Genomic DNA, 18,573 nt, shown 5'->3' with positions numbered 1-18,573 from the left:
AAAAAAAAAAGAGAGAATCAAGCAGAAGTTGGTCTTTGCACAGCTGCATGTCGCTTCATCTTCTTCTCTTGGGGCTTCTAGATATATCTTATACAATAAAGGAGAGTTGTCTTTCTCCTTAGGCTATCCACATCATCAGGAAGCATGAGGCTTTTTCTGCCACGTGGCTGGCAGCACTTTATAAACTTGCGAAAGCTGCTTCACGTTGTTGTTTAAAAATTTGGGCTACGTGTTTTTTTTATGATCAAATTAGTGGGCTTTTTGATTGTTGTCCAAAACAGCCCAAATTATTTAGGGTTTGTTCAATTTTAGTGGGTAGAGTTGGAGAGTCAGCCGTCGTGGTTCTTCACGTCTCACCGACGATGGCGATCGTCTTTGTAACGTCACTTGGAAACATTAATCCAAGCATTAACTTTTCTGCGCCACTCCTCCCACTCTTGAATTAAATTGACCATATCATTTTCTAAAGTAATCCCCTGAAGCTTCAACCATAAATGGCTTTGTTGCTTGGGATGAACAGTCTTACCAAAACAAAATCCCAAAGGTCTACCTCTGTCGAGCATTAAATCCATCAGTGGCGAGTTCAATTATTTTTCTTGCCGATTTAAAAGCTGGATGTTGTTCAAACACCGCCCAGGTCCCTCTCCTCAGATTAAGAAAGGCAAGAAATGTTAAGAAAGGTGGTCTCCATAAAGAGAATGTAACTCCGGCTAGCCACCACCGTGTTTTATTAGCTCTTTCTACTTAACCTTTTGATAGTCCACGCTTATTATGTGTTTCTAAAACAGTCAAATTGTCAACGAGAAGGTACCTATTCTTATTCCTAATTTTTGTTTTTGGATTTAACGTTAAACTAACTCGCCACGAACCATAATTTATTTACTCTGTTTTTTCTAGTTGATTTTGGTTCAGGTTCAATAGCTTAATACTTTCAAAAATCTATTGAGGGAAGGAGGGATGTATGGGCTTCGTGGTGTTGATGCCGCTGGAATCGCGTTTCACTGACCACACGAGCTTTGTTGAGGTCACGTAACAAGTGACCATCCCAGGAGAGAAGTTTCGTTTTCAAAAGTATGATCAACTCATGGCTTTGGCTAAACCAACGTGGATCTGGCTGGTTTTTATAACAATTTTGAACTCATACTTTAACCGTATAGTAGTATCAGCACTGTTTTCAATAAAGAAAATCATTCCATTCATCATGTGATGATAACAATCCAATTATACAGGTAACCAACTGATCTATGTTAAGTTGTTTAGTATTTTGTTAGTTTGATTAAGTGAGTCCACTGATAAACCAAACACAACTATGCGAAGCTCATAGTGTGTGTTTAATAAAATTGATTAAGAAATCTGATCGCAGTCAGTTGATTGGATTGCAGGAAAGACACATCTCTCTCTTCAAAGCAAAACTGGGTTAGATCCAGCGACTGTAGCTTCCTTGTGCTTACTGATCAGTTCAAAGTTCACTCATTTATGAGACTAAACCTGTGATTCAATTTCATATAATGGAAATATTCCAGAACAAACTCAAGATGAATTGGATGACTTCAATACTTGGTTAGATATCTCTCCACTCTAAATCAAATGTATGTGAAAGTATATTTTTTTCTTTTCTTATCTTATTGATGTAAGAGATGGGTAAAGAGTGTCTTTTTTCTCTGTTGTTGTAGAAGAAAAGTTGCAACTCTGGAGATGTAAATGAATGTAAATTGATGGAAGCTAAAATCAGAAAACAAAAACTTGATTTTGTGAAGCCTGCTCTAAGGCTTAGCTTATTATACGTTTTGTGTTCTGTAAGTATTATATAATTTTGGGGTTCTCGGATGTTTTGTGGTTGTAATTCATGCCATCATGGAGAAGAGAAAAGTACACTCATCTGGTTATTGATGTTGTGCTGACTAATAGATTCCCGGTTAAAGGTGTAATCAGATTTTTCAGGATGCCATGATGTGTATCGATCCATAGGTACCTGCATGGCCAGAACCGCAGTTTTTTTGAGTCAATGGTTCGTTACCCTCCAGTTTATTAGGTTCCAGATTGCCCCCCGGTGACAAGGAGATATTTGATACAAGAAGCTCTATCAGGCAATTTCATTGAGTTTTTTTTCTTGAAAAACATATTATATAGTTGGATGTGTAACTGATGATTTTTGCAACTGTTGGTACAATTCAAGACTAGATCATGATGTAGCATTTTGAAATAATGCCAATTGTAAATAGTTGTTGATCAATGTTTGAATTTTTTTCCATACATATGCTTTGCCATGATGCTTTCTTAATATATATAAGAGAGAGGCTGAGGGACTGAAAAAAAAAACAGATTAGAAAAGTTATGAACTTAGACATTTCATTAGATCTACGTATGGCAAAACAACTCTTTGATTTTCTATACACATCTTTTGTGGATTTAAATTATTTGGATATGATCAATGATTTTGCTAGAATCTCGAGAAGCTTCTTGAATGTTATATATGTGGAGCATCAATATTATGGTTAAAATTATAACCATCGCATGTACTAATGTCAACACACGCATTGTTTTTCTTTAGTTTTCTACTACACACTTATGAAAGAAGTTTATGATCATTCTCATTTGACGATTTGAGAGCCAACTACGACAGGAGAGATCTTAAGTTGCAACTAATTATGCAGTTCAACTCTCATTCATACTGTTTCAATCAATTTTGGTCTATAATAACAACGATTCTTTAAAAACTAAACAACGGTCAAAGGATGTAAAAAAACAACGGTCAAAGCGTGAAACGGATAACAAAACTTAAACCTGATAACATCACAAGATGGTCTAACCCACCCAGGTAGGGTGAATGGGTGATAATTTACAAACGTCCACATGAAAATTACGTATAAAAAAAACAACTTAAATCTAACGCGTCTTTATCCCAAAATTTTAAACGTAACTTGCACAGAAATTTTAGCAAAAAATACCAAATAACTTCCAAAAAACAAGAATATAATTGTGGAAAATTAAAAAATACTACTACTTGATTAAATAAAATAAGAATAAACAGAGTATGGTTTAATCGTTTGATCTAAGATAACAACACATAAAATTCACTAACACTATTAAGTTCTGACCCGTTTCACTTATCTAATGGTCTAAGTTAATAGCCAAAACACTTAAAAACACATACACGTTACAAATAATTACGGAGAATTAACTCAGTCAATAATCACTGACAAGAACACTACCATGTTTTTTTCAACAAAAAAAAACACTACCATGCATAAGTTGAAACGCTTGATACAATTGCAAATTCCACAAAAATATAAATTAGACCCTCCAGCTAGAATAAAAAACTCAGACATTATCAATACAAAATTCCAAGATGAACAGAGCTCACCCACTATCAACACTCGAAGAACTCCCTCAAGACATCCAAGGCGATATCATCTCAAGAGTTGCACAGTCATTAAGAACTACCACACGTCATGTCATGCAATCATGCCAACTACTGGCCAAAGAAGCTAAAGACAACCGTATTTACAAGAATATGACCATCAAACTATTATCCATCCATCCAGTTGCTTCTTTGACAAGGTATAACGATCTCATGGCAAAATCTTTTTTCAGCTAAAAACATAGAAGTTATGATAAAGGCATTGAAGAATATGTTTTAAAAAACAATCCTAAGCCGGCGGCCTCCATCATCTACAAACATCAGCAGACGTTTTCTTCATAGATATGCAATTTACCTATACGGTCTAACAATGCTTTGCACGGGTAAGAAAAATGTTGATGAGACCTACATTAATAAAATTGGTTGGAAGCAAGACCATACATTCGACGATCAGTGTTGGAATCGCTTTAAGAAATTATTACATTGACATTAAGAAATTAGTACATGGAGTTCGTGTTAAAAAACTCAAGCGTGTTGACAAAAAAAACTCAAGTGTTACTCAACCACTTTAGAAGCAACGAAAGCCACAATACTATGCCATCCAGACAACATCAACAAGAGGTACGAGAAATGCTATTTTTCAAGCAAATGACTAAATTTGTATACTTTATTTGAGCCATGATCATTTTTTAACTTAACATTAAGCATCAGATCGTCACAATTTTTGTATTTCAACAAGAACAAATATTTGTGAATTTATGATCACAAATATGTAAATAATCTCACTCCGTTATGTTCAATAATTGTCTATTCCTTCTTATTCTCAACGATATTATACTACGTAAAGTGAATGTCCATACCAAAATAGTAATAAACTCAAGAAAAAAAACAAAAAACAAAGCATATTCCATCAACAAAAATATTTACACGTCCATAAAGCACACAAAACTCTTGAAATACAGCTACTAACGCAAAGAAAATAAATTCCTCACATATATTTCAAATAAAACATTAAATCAGAAAACCAAACATAACAAATATTTAGCACAACTGTCAAACAACGACAAATGAATATGCAACAAATATATTTCTTATATAAGATTAAAATTTCATTATTCAGTTAAATTATGTTAATTTTACTAAATAATAAAATTTTGTAAACATTTACATTTTCTTTAAAAAAATTTTATAACTATTTAGATTCATTGTAATTTTTTTTTTTTAATATTGTATACATGACATCTACACCAGCAGTGTTAGTTGACGCATCCGTGTCAACAAAATTACAAAATAAAATAATACACTATTATCAGTAACCACTATTAAATAGATCCAAAAACACGTTATCAACTCATTAGAAAACACAATATACGAATACGCGCCGGAATACCACTAGTTTCATAAAAACTTTTATCAACAAGCTAACTAATTACCTAGCAATATTCACATCTGCTTTTGATACACTCTAAAGAAGTCGACTTGTATATGGCCTGAAATTTGTGTGACCAAATCAAAGGCGACTTCTAGTGTGTTTTCGTTAGGGAAATGTAGATAATCAATAAAGTACACAAGTTATATAAAATAAAAATAAATGTTCAATGACACTCAAAGACTCACCACTCCTCTGATGCCATAGGCTTGTTGGTGGAGGAGAGCACAATGGTAACATTGCTGTTGTGAGGAAGTGTTGGAATCACGTATTCAATTTTAAACGTAAGGTAACGTTCATCCAGCAGTACAACCATCTTGTCTAGTTTCTCTGTGTTCTTAAGCACGAGTTCCATGAATGAAGTTACATGCTTTGGTTGTACATTCAAACGAGACTTATTCCAAGAGAAACCATCTTTTGACTTCCAGCATTGATCCGGACTCAAGGACTTTAGTTTCAAGTATTGGTCAAGATGCTCCCCCTGTAAAACATAAATAAGATACAAAAGACGTTCCTTGGATAATAGCTAAAAAAGAGGTTGATGATGAATTTACCGGCATCGAGTTGTAAATCTTTCCACGTACTATTAGCTTCTCTAAATCAGGTGAGTTTTGTAACAACCTTTCTATACCAGGAATAACATACTGACAGATCACAGTATCAAGAGTCAATGATTTGACCTTGAGAATAGGGAAAGGAACACCACGAATCTCAGCCAGAGATAAAATCTAACAGAAAGAACAAAAAAGATTATGAATATTGATTAGTACCGAGCTTTTTACGTATAAGACTTTTCAAACGTTCTTTGAACTATAGAAAATCAGACTAACAAAAACTAATTAATCCATATAGAAAAGGTGACCGTGCAACCAACTAACTTTTAGGCATTAGACAATGCAATAATATCAGCCCCCCAAAAAAGCGTAAATACCTTAACAAAGTTTCCACCAAACGTAAGCTTCTCTGCGTTTTGTAACTTCTCTAGATTTTTTAGCACCATGACTTGGAGAGGTTCAGCCTTGAACTTGAAGTTAGGGTTACTTAGGGCATAGCAAATGTCCAGTTTAGCTTCGGTTAAAGAAGCGACATCAACCAAAGTACACGATGACTGCGAGTGCAACAATCTGAGACAGTGGATATGTGGTGCCACAATCTGCCTTGGACCCTCAGCCCCCATGTTACGGTGTACTACTAATGTTCTCAAACGTAGGGATTTGCTGAGATCAAGAACCTTTAGTTTATAGCAGTCATACAATGTTAAGTTTTCAAGAACAGGACAACCGGATATAATCTTAGACATAGATTCATCAGAGAGTCTACAGAATCTCAAGGATAACTTCTGCAACGAAGTCCAAGACACGGTGCAGTAGGGAACAATCTTATGAGAATAGATTTTGAGTTGCTTGAAAGAATAACTGTTGTAGAAGAAATCAGGAAGCTTAAACTCTTCATAAGGAGAACATAAATCCAGGGAAAGATTCTCAAAGTTGTGTGACATGGCGAACTTGATCAACCTGTCGATGTATGGTATGTTCTCCGTTATGTTTTCTAAAATGAGATGAAAACTCTTCGTCATGGGAGCTGTATATCGAGTTAGGGTTTCGTTTACAGAAGCTGCCGTCAGTGTATCCACATCTAAGGAGATAGAAGGTACCTCGCACCATAAATGCCTCCATCGTCTAGACAAGAGGGAAGTACTGATGGCTACTTTGGTGGTCGGAACAAAGCAGAGTATGTGTTGGAGGATCACATCTGGTAAGTTGTTGATCCTGTCTACAGCTCCTTTGATCTTCCTGTCGTCGCCCATCTATATTTGCGACATATATTCTTAGGGCAAAAGATTATATATAGGATATTATATAATGGGCTTAGGCCCTAAATTCAAATTAGCTTTAGTTCGCATTCGAAAAGATCAAACCAGATAAAACAAATTCATTCCTTAAACGTGTGGGACGTGAGGCCTCTACTACATACACTCTAATTCATCCTCCCAGTATATTCAAACTAAAGCAGGTTTCTAAGAAGATCAATTTAAGCTAGTGTAGGACCAAAATGATCAGGTGTTATTGTAGCATAATTTTACATAACAACATCCACCTTCCCAATTTAATAAATTGGTACCATAATAGCTAAAATCAGGGCCCTCTCGAATTAATTTTAGGCCCTGTTCAAAACAAATATTAATCGTACATTTTATCGCGTAATTTTAAAATTTAATAACTTTGTTTGATTTCTTTTAACTATAAATTCTAAATTTAGCATTATATCTAAAATTTTAAAGTTTCTTACCATAATTTATCTATATATTTTGAAAAATCCTTAAATCTTTTATTTTTATATTTCGGGGTCCTATTCGATCGTTCCACTTGCGTGTGCTGTTAGACGGCCCTGACTAAAATGATCCTTTTAAAAAAAAATTGTAGTACTGACACCAACATTTCAGAGACTTGCAATAGAATAGCATATACTAGTGTTGATTAAAGGATTGATGATCTAATACATGAAAATATACTTAGAGATAGAAAAAAAAAGGGTTTTCTTGATCATTATTCACATAGAAAGTCGTATGTTTTGTAGAGAGTAACGAGCAAATTTTATTTTCTTTATTTTTTTTGAGTAACGAGCAAATAACTTAGCTATAAAACATTTAAACATTCCATACATAGAAACACTCTGCTCTAGAGATTGCTTGCATCTTTAAAGCTTTCTTGTCGGGATTATTGTCTGTACGGAACACAAACTGATACGTTTTTTTTTCTATTGGGGCTAGGTGTTTCTTTCTCCAGCATGTGAATAGGCTTGAGATAACTCCAGATAAGCATCATCTGGCTGCAGCTTGTAATCCTCATATACGTCTCTTAGACGTCAATTCCAACAGCCCACAACCTGTAAAGATTACCCTTTCTATTGATTTACAATATGTGTGGTGCTTTTACCTTTTCTTGAATGGTCTCTGTGAATACGGATCAAGTGATGACGTATGATTCACACATCAACAATGTTATGGCACGATTTCTAAAGTTTATTTGTTTTTTTCTAAATTTAAATACGTACAGAGTTCATGAATGGAAAAGACACGTTGGAAGAAGTTTAATTTGAACTTTCTTTCCTGAAAGTATTTAGGGAATTTGGTTTGGTTCGATTACTTTGGTTTTTGGTTTGGTTTGGATAAAAAGTTGGAATCATCTAGTATATGAAATAGTTTTTTTTTAGTTCATGTTTTCAGTTAATTCGGGTTAAAAATTCAGAAATTTTGAGTTTTTAAATATTAATTTTTTTTTGAATTTTCAAATAAGAATTTGGATAATTTTAATTATTTATGTAAAGAATTATTCGGGTAATTCAGTTTATAAATAGTATTTTATAAATATTTGATTATTTTAAAATTAACTATAGTTTATATTTATGAATATATAAATTATTTATAGAAATTTAGACATCCATTTGGTTCTTGATTCGATTTTGGTTCGATCTCTGTTTTTTTGTTATAGATATAGGATTTACTTAGGTAATTGATAAGATCCAAACATGATCCAAACTTCGTTTTCAGATCAGTTTGGTTTGGTTTTTAAACTTTGGATAAACGTGTATAAACTTAATAGAAACTAAGTCTAACAAAATGGAATATTACTGGAAAAACAAAGGTCCTAAATATAAAAAACACTCTCCATGATACTCACCATCCTCTTATTAACCTCCAGACTCCAGAGAGCACCACAGACTGAGTTCCATAATTTTAATGTCCAAGTAATGCAATAAATTTGTGGGACGTGAGGCCCCTACTACCTGCACTCTAATCCATCCTCCCAAAATATGCAAACTAAAGCAAGTTTCTAAGAAGATCAATTTAAACTAGTGGACCAAATTGATCAGGTGGTATATATAGCATATATTTTTCATAACAACATCCACTCTTTAAAGGGGCTTTCTTATATAAATAAACATAAAAACATTAATGCAGAGCGGAAATTTAAAGGCAAATACGAGGGGGAAGCTAGAAACGAATAAACAGATAAACAATAGAGAAAGAGCATAGACCATAATCGAAGAAGCTCTACAACATTCACCTTTCCAGTTTTGTTTTGTTTTTTTGTCGCCCATTCAAGTTAAGATCAAGTAGTGGTCAGAGAAGCCGATTCTATGTGAAGCATTTTCGTCTGGCCAGATCTGATTTATATGGGAAAAATATAACATTTGGTTCTTGATTATTTTACTAACGCGTCCGTCCGACCATTTCTACTCCGAGAAATATGAGACATGCTCACATCTTCGAAATCCTCATGTAATCTTTGGTACACCGTGACTATCGCGAATGTTAGTCAATCCACCGAGTTTGTAGTCATGTCCACTAGGTCTGAACAGTCCGTCTTAACCCGTATCGAAATTATCCTCATGTCTCTCATACATGAGACTGCTCAAAGTAAACCTTTCATCTCGGCATGCAAAGCTGATAGACTATTGCTTCACGCCCACCTTTCCAGTTTTGTTTATTGGTCCCATAATAACCCTTTTAGAAAAACATTGTAGTACCAACACCAATATTTTAAGAGACTCGGTAAACAGCCTTACACTAGTGTTGATAAAAGAATTGATTGCTCTAGTTATCAAAATTATATATACAAAAAAAAAAATTAGACAAATTTATAAATTGATACTAATATTAGTATTTAATTTAATAAATTTATACGAATTTATATCGATTTAAACTAATTTAAGTTGTTTTACAACAGATAAAACCACTTTAAAAAGTTTTAAACTAATTTGAATGGTATAAAAATTGGATTTCAATAAAAATCGTTTTGGTTATAGAAGATAGGCCGTCTAGACGGCTTAAACTGATTTCGGCAAATACCTTATTATGTAACAAAGCTAAAAAAAATCTATAGCTTCCGTAAAGGCCATTTGGAAGTATTTGACTTCAGTCATGATATTTATAAATAGCACAATGAGGCCTTACTTATTTATACATGACAATTTAACCCCAGGATATATTTAAAACACTAAAACACCCCCAGATTTAATTATGCAAAGATTGATTATTCTTAATTTTCTTCTGCTACTCTCCGGTCGTCTTCGATCCTCTCAATCGCGGAACCCTAGTTGTGAGGATCGAGAATGAGTCAGCCATGTGTGGTTCTCGCAACAGCGAGCTACGATCACACGATCCGATTCTGGGAAGCCGAGAGCGGTCGCTGTTACCGCACCATTCAGTATCCTGACTCGGTAAGGAGAGACACACTCTTCTCTCTATAGATCATCATAAAAGCTTTCAACTTTAACAAAACCCTTGTCTTGTTTCTTCAGCATGTGAATAGGCTTGAGATAACCCCAGATAAGCGTCATCTAGCTGCAGCTTGTAATCCTCATATACGTCTCTTTGATGTCAATTCCAACAGCCCTCAACCTGTAAAGTTTCACCCTTTCTTTTGATTTACAAGTGTGTGTGTGTGTGGTTTTACTTGAATGATCTCTGTGCGATTGAATCAGGTGATGACGTATGATTCACACACCAACAATGTTATGGCAGTGGGGTTCCAGTGTGATGGGAAATGGATGTATTCTGGATCAGAGGATGGTACTGTTAAAATCTGGGACTTGAGGTTAGTGTCTATGTTGTTGTTCTTCGTGTTTGTTTTTTTTTTTTTTTTTTTTTTTTTTTTTTTTGTAGTGTTGAGTGTCAATAGATTAAATCATTAAAGTGCAAATGCTAGGAGAAAAAATCTTGTCTTGAAGCTACTTCTTAAGTTGATCTGCATTTCTTTGCTGACTCGTAAGACCAAAATGTAGGGCTCCAGGTTGCCAAAGAGAGTATGAGAGTGTTGCCGCTGTTAACACTGTTGTTTTACACCCAAATCAGGTATATCAGCTGTAAAAGCCATGTGTCATCAGTATACACTTAAGAGATCTGTTTATGCTGCGCTTAACAGAGTTGTGTTTGCTTCTAGGATACTTGTCTCAGTTGCAATGACATTGTGTTTGGTCTTTATTCATGAACATTGCGTTTTTTATCTACAGACTGAGCTGATATCTGGAGACCAAAACGGCAATATCCGTGTATGGGATCTCAGAGCGAATTCGTGTAGCTGTGAACTGGTAATTTCCTTGACACGATTGTTACATTTTTCTTAGCTTTCACCCAAACAGGATCTTTAAACGATTCTGTGTAATCTCTGTCTTGTGGAACTAATAGGTACCAGAAGTTGATACACCTGTACGCTCTCTAACGGTTATGTGGGATGGGACTATGGTTGTTGCTGCTAACAACCGTGGAACATGTTATGTTTGGCGCTTGTTGCGCGGAAAACAGGTATGATAAGTCATTCAAGTCACATTCGTATAGTTGCCATTGCCATTTAAATTGTTGTATCATTTTCAGACGATGACAGAGTTTGAGCCACTTCATAAGCTGCAAGCTCATAACGGCCACATCCTTAAATGTCTACTCTCTCCCGCAAACAAGTAATGTGTTTCTTACTCTCTCTCTCTCTCCATATGACACGCTTCCTCCATCATCTCCCTTACATATTTTTTGTTAGCAGATATCTAGCGACTGCATCATCTGATAAAACTGTCAAAATATGGAACGTCGATGGTTTCAAACTAGAGAAAGTCTTAACAGGTGAGCTCTCCATGTTTTTTTAGATAAACGTTACTGGTTCTCCATTGCTCTCTCTTACACTCTCATCAACCTTATCTAACAGGACACCAAAGATGGGTATGGGACTGCGTCTTCTCAGTGGATGGAGAGTTTCTTGTAACAGGTACTCATCACTAATCTCCATCTTAAAAATCAACAACTTGTCTTAAAAAAAAGACAGAACAGTCTTTTAAACAGTTTTTTATTCTGTAATATGCACAGCATCATCGGACATGACGGCTAGATTGTGGTCTATGCCAGCGGGAAAAGAAGTCAAGGTGTACCAAGGTCATCACAAAGCCACCGTGTGTTGTGCCCTCCATGATTAAAAACATGAATTAATAGTCAAACAAAACTAAATAAAGAACAGATAATCATTTCTCTCTTTTGTGTGTTTAGGAAACTCTTGTACATTTGTATCAGATTCATCTCAAGTTTTAAACTTTTAATTGTCAGAGCATCCGCATCAATGAACCTTGACAGGTATAACTTTCATTTTTTTTTATTTTTTTCGTATGATGTTTTATTAAAATTAAAAAATAAAAAATAAGCAGACCATTCTGTAAGAAGTGAGTTCATAAAAATGAAAATATTATAATATATATTTTTTTAAGAATGGTGTAAATCTAGGTATTGAACCCTCAATGTAGATGCTCTTAGTTTTTACCCTGATCTCTCTGTCATCAAACAACTTAGAAACTAGGTTAAGACCCGCGCAACATTAAATATAAAAATTATTTTATATATTATATGTTTATAACATATTATGAAATAATAAATATATATTGAATAATTAAAAAGCCATTATCTACTACTTATATAATTAAATTGGTGCGAACATATAAATAAATTTTATAAATCGAAAAAATATTTTTCTGTTTGATATGATATATAATTAAATTTAAATAATAGTAACATATATATGGTATATTTTAATATTAATATTATTGGATGATGTTTTTTGCTTATATTTGTTTTTTTATCATTTGTATCTGTTATACCAAAAAATCTAAATTAGTGATAACAAAATTTTCACTGTAGGATTAATGGTTTAAGTAATTTATAATATTTTAAAAAATTAAGTTGTCAATATTTTTTCAAATTTTTTATCAAAAAATGTTCAAAGTAAATTTCAAAATTAAGATATTTATGTATTTTTATATAGCATATAGTTTAATTTAAAATGATACATATATTTATATATCTTTTATTTTTGATACTTATTAAATGAGACTTTCAACTTATATTATTTTTAATTATTTATATCATGTCATAACAAAGCTTTTAAATCATAGATCACAAAATTTGAATGTGAAACTTTTAATAGTTTTAGTAATTTATACTCGTTATTAAAAATTCAAAATATAATATATGAATAATTTTTTTTAATTTTTATTATATGGTTACTATGATTGTTTAATTTATTTTAATAGCTTAAAATTAAACAAATATAATTATAATATACACTTATTTTTATCAAATCTTTATTATTCAAAATAATTAATTGTCATATATACTTTAGCCACATTAGGCAATTCCGTAATCTTATTTAAGGAAATAATGAAGCACATTAATGATGTATTTATTGAAGTTTAATAAAAAAACTTATTATATATTTAGATGGAGCAACATATTTATTTAAGGATTCTAAGAATCATTGTATTGATGACAAGTGGCTACAAAAAATGTTGTAATGCTTGTCAAATAATATATAGGGGATATAATGACAAAAATTGATACCTCAAACTATGAACAAAAAAAAAAAAATTCCTTTCAAGAAGGCCCATGTACGGCCCACTATAAGCAAACCCTAGTTTCATTTATTTGACCTAGAGTTTAAATAGCTTCATTTCACAAGATCTCCACCTCTCTCTCTCGCTCCGATACGCCATTTTTGAACTCTCTCCCAAGAACCTAATCATGGCCGAGGGACTCGTACTGAAAGGCACAATGCGCGCCCACACCGACATGGTCACCGCCATCGCCACGCCGATCGACAACTCCGACATCATCGTCACCTCCTCCCGCGACAAATCCATCATCCTCTGGAAGCTCACCAAGGACGACAAATCCTACGGCGTCGCCCAGCGTCGTCTCACAGGCCACTCTCACTTCGTCGAAGACGTCGTTCTCTCCTCCGACGGGCAGTTCGCTCTCTCCGGAAGCTGGGACGGCGAGCTCCGTCTCTGGGACCTAGCCACCGGTGTCTCCACCCGCAGATTCGTGGGACACACGAAAGACGTCCTCTCCGTTGCCTTCTCTGTCGACAACCGTCAGATCGTGTCGGCCTCTCGTGACCGTACGATCAAGCTCTGGAACACGCTTGGTGAGTGCAAGTACACGATCTCTGAAGCTGATGGGCACAAGGATTGGATTAGCTGTGTTAGGTTTAGCCCCAACACGCTTGTCCCAACCATTGTTTCGGCTTCGTGGGATAAGACTGTGAAAGTGTGGAATCTTCAGAACTGTAAGCTGAAGAGCTCTCTCGCTGGGCACTCGGGTTACCTCAACACTGTGGCTGTGTCGCCTGATGGTTCGTTGTGTGCTAGTGGGGGTAAAGATGGTGTCATCTTGTTGTGGGATTTGGCTGAGGGGAAGAAGCTGTACTCGCTTGAGGGTGGATCGATTATTCACTCGCTTTGCTTTAGTCCGAATAGGTACTGGCTGTGTGCTGCGACTGAGAGCAGTATTAAGATATGGGATCTTGAGAGCAAGACGGTTGTTGATGAGTTGAAGGTTGACCTTAAGGCGGAGGCTGAGAAGGATGGTGGTGCCGGAACTGGTAACCAGAAGAAGGTAATGCCGTTATTCTTACAATTCTTGGACTCTTTCTATTGAAAAGTTATAACTTTGGTTTGATTAGTTTACCGAATACATCAAAACTAGTGGGGGTTTATAGTTAATTAATAAAAGTTTGATACTTTGGTTAGAAATGAATCATTTTCCATTTTGCTTATTTTTCTCTTTGATTCATGGGATTGATGATGTTTCTGGATTCCAAAATGGTACAGGTGAACTACTGCACAAGCTTGAACTGGAGTGCAGATGGAAGCACATTGTTCAGTGGTTACACTGATGGAGTTGTCAGGGTCTGGGGCATTGGTCGTTACTAGAGACTATAAGAAGAAGATGGATGTTACCAAATCTTCTGTCGTGTTTTTGAAGTTTTCTTATGTATTACTACCCCCACCAAGAACCTCTATTTTCGTTTAATTCCAGAAAAGAAAACTAAGTCCGAATGTTTACCCTTTGATAGTTTGATTACTATTCGCATGCATGATCGTAGAATTGGTTTGAGGTTCTATCTTCTCGGGTTAACAGTAACTTTCGGCTTTATCCTTCATACACGATGTCATAGTAAACCAGCAAGGTGTTTCTTCGAAATCTTTAGTTAGTTGTTCAAAAAAAAAAGGTATAGATATCATAGTTTTTATTTAAGCAAAAAAAAACGTGTTCATTTCTTAAAGAATTATATCTTTCCAAAATTTTAAATATTTACTTTTTTTCATTGAACCTCTTTCATTACAGAAAAGTTGTATATTTTCAAAAGCTTAATCATTGAACTCTTTTCTAATAGATACATGTTTATTCATTGAAGGGTTATATCTTTTTAGAATATTAACAGTCAAATCACGTACGTAGCTTTAGCAAAATGGTAATATAGCAAGGTCGGTTAGTTTTTCGTTGAGAATGGTAATTTGGTTTTTCAATCAAACATAATGGCCATGTTTTATACCATCTCTACAATATGAGTTATTAAAAAGAAATGGTTTTAAGCTTAATACTTCAGTCTATAACTCTTCTCTGGTGACTTTTTTTTCAATGAGATGCACACGTAACGTCGTGTATTATTGAAAAAAATTCAAAATCTAACGGCGGAGTTTATATCTAATATTTAATCTAAGTGCTACGTTGTCACTTAAGAATCTGAATATGATTTCATAGATTCACTTAAGCAAAAGACATGTTCATTCTTTGAAGAGTTGTGTTGTTTCAGGAACTTGACTATTGTATCTTTTCATAATAAAATTTGTATATTTTCAGTAATTTAACCATTGAACTTTTGATCAAAAAAACACCATTGAACTATTTTATAATAGAAAACTTTTTAAAAATTTATATATGGACTCTTCTTCATTCTTCTGCTCACCATAGTTCTTTCATAATTTACTGTTTGTTGGGATATATCTTTAAATTCGAATCTTATGCTCTTTACGCATCCAATAAATCAAGGTTTGTCACATTCTCACTTATAAAACTAATTGTGTGTCTTGGAATTCATTTTCATATTCTAAATGAATTTTTATGTGACTAGCCTGGTTGTTGAAAAAGTTGAAGCCAATACCCGATGTGTTGTTTGTGTGATTTTAAGTGAGGGAAAGTTTCATCACATATGTATTTGACTCAATCATACTACTTTTTCCCCAAGGAAGATGGACTAAACTGGAATCTCCTTACAATGGTTTCTTACGTTATTAGGTTAGCTTGGTGAACTCCATTGCCACTATAAAGGGTGGCGCACATGTTGATTGTATCACCACTCAGATCACAGACGTTGTAGGTACCCTTAAAAAGGTAAGATTGACCAAACTGAAAGTGCTAGCACCATTTGATAGTTACTTTAAGGTATAAACAACTGCCACATACAAGCGATTTTTTTAATTAATACAAAATACAAGTTATAACTATTTAAAAGATCATCAATTAATATATAGAGAATATTCAATGTTTTGTAGTCTCTTGTAATTAAATTTTGTACCGCATACCTTTCAAATCAAAAGAGTGAAATACAAATGTTAACTAAAGTACTAAATATTGGTATATGTAAAAACTTTATATATATACACATAATTTTTTGTTTACTGATTCTGGTTTTGGTTTATGTGCTTATGATCTATCATAATGATTCCTCTTTTGAAGCCACATATGATTTGATCATTCTTCAGTTTCTTTTTATTTTTTTTTCCTTTTTAACTGTTGTTTTTTTTATTAATCTCAGGTTAATTCATTATCTTCACATTTCATATTTATTTTCTAGGTTAGATCTAATCATTGGTCAGTTTAATGTCACAGATTTATTTCATTGGAATAATTTAGTGTCAAATATCTTCATTATCATTTATTTCTCTTAACATATTAATATAGTATATATTTTTCCCAACAAAAATAGTTGTGATTTCGTGTAACCTAGCTCCATAATTGATATGTATCATTGTCTAGCAAATTTATATGATTTGATTGCAAAAATATATTCGAATTTTTTTAACTATATAATAATATTCCTAAGAATATTTAAATTTATTTTTTTAATCAATAAAATAATTATTAACTATTAAAAACACATTTTAAAAGTATAAAAATCTATTTTGAATTGAATATCTTTGTTGTTTTATAAACCACAAAGCAAAACAAAATTCCACGAATCATAAATGTAGTAGGTTATCTCATACAAAATACATAATATGTTAACTATCAATTTCTTATAGAATTTAAAAAGAAATCTGCACTTTGTAATTTAAATGATGCCGAGTAAAGTTTAAATGATTTGGCATACATTTTGTGCAATATATTTGTGACAAAAATATTAAACTTTAAGTTTTTGATACATAATTTATAGAGAAAATGACTAGGATAGCATTAAAAAAGTTTTTGTCACAAATATAGCCTGTAAGAATAAAAATGACCAAAATAGCACTTAATGTTTTATCAAAAGAGATAAAATATACACTTATACCCCAATGATAAATTAATTTAGACATTAGGGTTTAAAGTTAAGGGGTGGGGTTTAGGATTTAGGGTTTAGGGTTTAAGGTTTAGGGTTTAAGGTTTAGGGTTTAGGGTTTAGGGTTGGGGTTTAGGATTTAGGGTTTAGAGTTAAGAGGTGGGGTTTAGGATTTAGGGTTTAGGGTTTAGAGTTTAGAGTTTAGGTTTTAGAGTTTAGAGTTGGGGAGTGAGGTTTTGGGATAAGATTTCAAATTTTGAAAAATAAAAAAAAATTAAAATTTTCAAAAGATAAAATGCTATTTTGGTCATTTTAGTTTTTAAGAGCTATTTTTGTGACATAAACTTAGAAATGTGCTATTTTGGAGATTTGTCCTAATTTATATTTGAATTTAAAGAGTGAAATGTTTTCACCATGCGAAAAATATTTTAAAAAAGCTCTATAAAAAGTTGAACTCAAAATGTTTTTCCATATTTTAAATGAAAATTTAATAATATATATAAGATAAACTTGAAAATATTTTGAGACATTAATAAAGAAAAAATATTCTCATTTTCAAAACACGGGTCTAGTTAATTTTTAAAATTTGTTCAGCGGGGATTCTAATTATGGTTAAACTTACCGATGCTGTTTATAAAATGGATCTTTGTAGACGCCGAAAACCTCGGTGGGCTTTTGGGTTTTATGAAATGAAATATGTAAAAAAAAAAAAAAAAAAAAAGAAAATTTTTTTATAAACCAAGTGGTGATCGATCTATATCAGGCCTAAACTGTCTGGCACATCAGCTATCCATCCGGCCCATTCGCTAATGATTTAGGCGAATGAGAGTTTACATTTATCTATACTTGATGTTTATCTTTTTCCATATGTATTTAAGATAAGTATTATTTCCTATTCTTATTAGGAATATGATTTCATTTTCTCTTATGACGGTCTAAATAAGGTCTAATACTTGTATAAATATAGACCTCTGATCATGAGTAATAATAAGCTTTCACAACATCTCTTTTATAACAAATTATCAGCACGATAGCCTCTAACCCTAAGCCCCCACGAAATTCCTTAAACTCAGCCGAATATCACAAAACCCTAATTCCGACGGAACTTTAAAGAGATCTTTCTCCCAAACCGTGAGGACCCATACGACGAGCATTATATCAAATTGAAGCCCTCGCCGAGACGAATCAGACGCTGCAAACTGCTTGTCGATCCGATCACTGATGCGCTGTCACGCTCTGCTACAGTACGCGTCGCCGATTTGCTTTGGAACCCTAATCGTTTTCCTAACCCAAATCCGAGCTCTCTCTCTCTCTTGAAGTTAGCTCTTTCTAGACGTGATCAAGTAAACCAGACGTTCTCCTTCTTCCCTGTTCGTGATCCGACCAAGCAAGCAGCCCGTCCGCGACCCGACTCGAAGAACGAT

General features: G+C 33.7%; 2 protein-coding genes, 1 long non-coding RNA gene and 1 pseudogene across 4 annotated transcripts; 3 read left to right on the top strand and 1 right to left on the bottom strand.

The window, feature by feature from the left end:
• Positions 1-338: 338 nt before the first annotated feature.
• Positions 339-2,146, top strand: LOC106320137. 2 transcript variants are annotated; one of them, XR_001265709.1, is made up of 4 exons: positions 339-807; positions 898-1,229; positions 1,383-1,560; positions 1,674-2,146. It is a non-coding gene; the product is annotated as an uncharacterized LOC106320137 (long non-coding RNA). The 2 variants fall into 2 exon arrangements; XR_001265708.1 differs by having other exon boundaries at positions 1,383-1,589.
• A 2,828-nt stretch (positions 2,147-4,974) lies between these two features.
• On the bottom strand, positions 4,975-6,612 carry LOC106320139 (annotated as a pseudogene).
• Positions 6,613-9,802: 3,190 nt separating this feature from the next.
• Positions 9,803-11,901, top strand: LOC106320136 (protein LST8 homolog). Its single transcript, XM_013758501.1, has 10 exons — positions 9,803-10,013; positions 10,095-10,196; positions 10,278-10,390; positions 10,578-10,647; positions 10,806-10,883; positions 10,981-11,097; positions 11,167-11,249; positions 11,330-11,409; positions 11,492-11,551; positions 11,650-11,901. Exons 1-10 carry the CDS (start codon positions 9,906-9,908, stop codon positions 11,754-11,756), a joined length of 918 nt encoding a protein of 305 aa, XP_013613955.1. The 5' UTR covers positions 9,803-9,905; the 3' UTR covers positions 11,757-11,901.
• A 1,383-nt stretch (positions 11,902-13,284) lies between these two features.
• On the top strand, positions 13,285-14,715 carry LOC106320144 (receptor for activated C kinase 1C-like). The gene is made up of 2 exons (XM_013758511.1): positions 13,285-14,223; positions 14,439-14,715. The coding sequence occupies exons 1-2, from the start codon at positions 13,348-13,350 to the stop codon at positions 14,538-14,540; spliced, it is 978 nt and encodes a 325-aa protein (XP_013613965.1). The 5' UTR covers positions 13,285-13,347; the 3' UTR covers positions 14,541-14,715.
• The last annotated feature ends 3,858 nt before the right edge of the window (positions 14,716-18,573 follow it).

The sequence above is a fragment of the Brassica oleracea genome, unplaced genomic scaffold, assembly GCF_000695525.1.
Source record: "Brassica oleracea var. oleracea cultivar TO1000 unplaced genomic scaffold, BOL UnpScaffold00828, whole genome shotgun sequence".
In the NCBI taxonomy this organism is placed as follows: domain Eukaryota; kingdom Viridiplantae; phylum Streptophyta; class Magnoliopsida; order Brassicales; family Brassicaceae; genus Brassica; species Brassica oleracea.
The sequence above is the reverse complement of the archived record's forward strand: the minus strand, read 5'-3'. Positions and strand labels throughout refer to the sequence as shown.

Bases quoted from the DNA above. Each gene is read 5' to 3' on its own strand.
- LOC106320136 (XM_013758501.1), top strand. From the start codon at position 9,906: ATGAGTCAGCCATGTGTGGTTCTCGCAACAGCGAGCTACGATCACACG. The intron at 11,410-11,491 runs GTGAGCTCTCCA...CTTATCTAACAG, and splicing joins ACTAGAGAAAGTCTTAACAG to GACACCAAAGATGGGTATGG. The intron at 11,552-11,649 runs GTACTCATCACT...TAATATGCACAG, and splicing joins TGGAGAGTTTCTTGTAACAG to CATCATCGGACATGACGGCT.
- LOC106320144 (XM_013758511.1), top strand. From the start codon at position 13,348: ATGGCCGAGGGACTCGTACTGAAAGGCACAATGCGCGCCCACACCGAC. The intron at 14,224-14,438 runs GTAATGCCGTTA...AAAATGGTACAG, and splicing joins GAACTGGTAACCAGAAGAAG to GTGAACTACTGCACAAGCTT.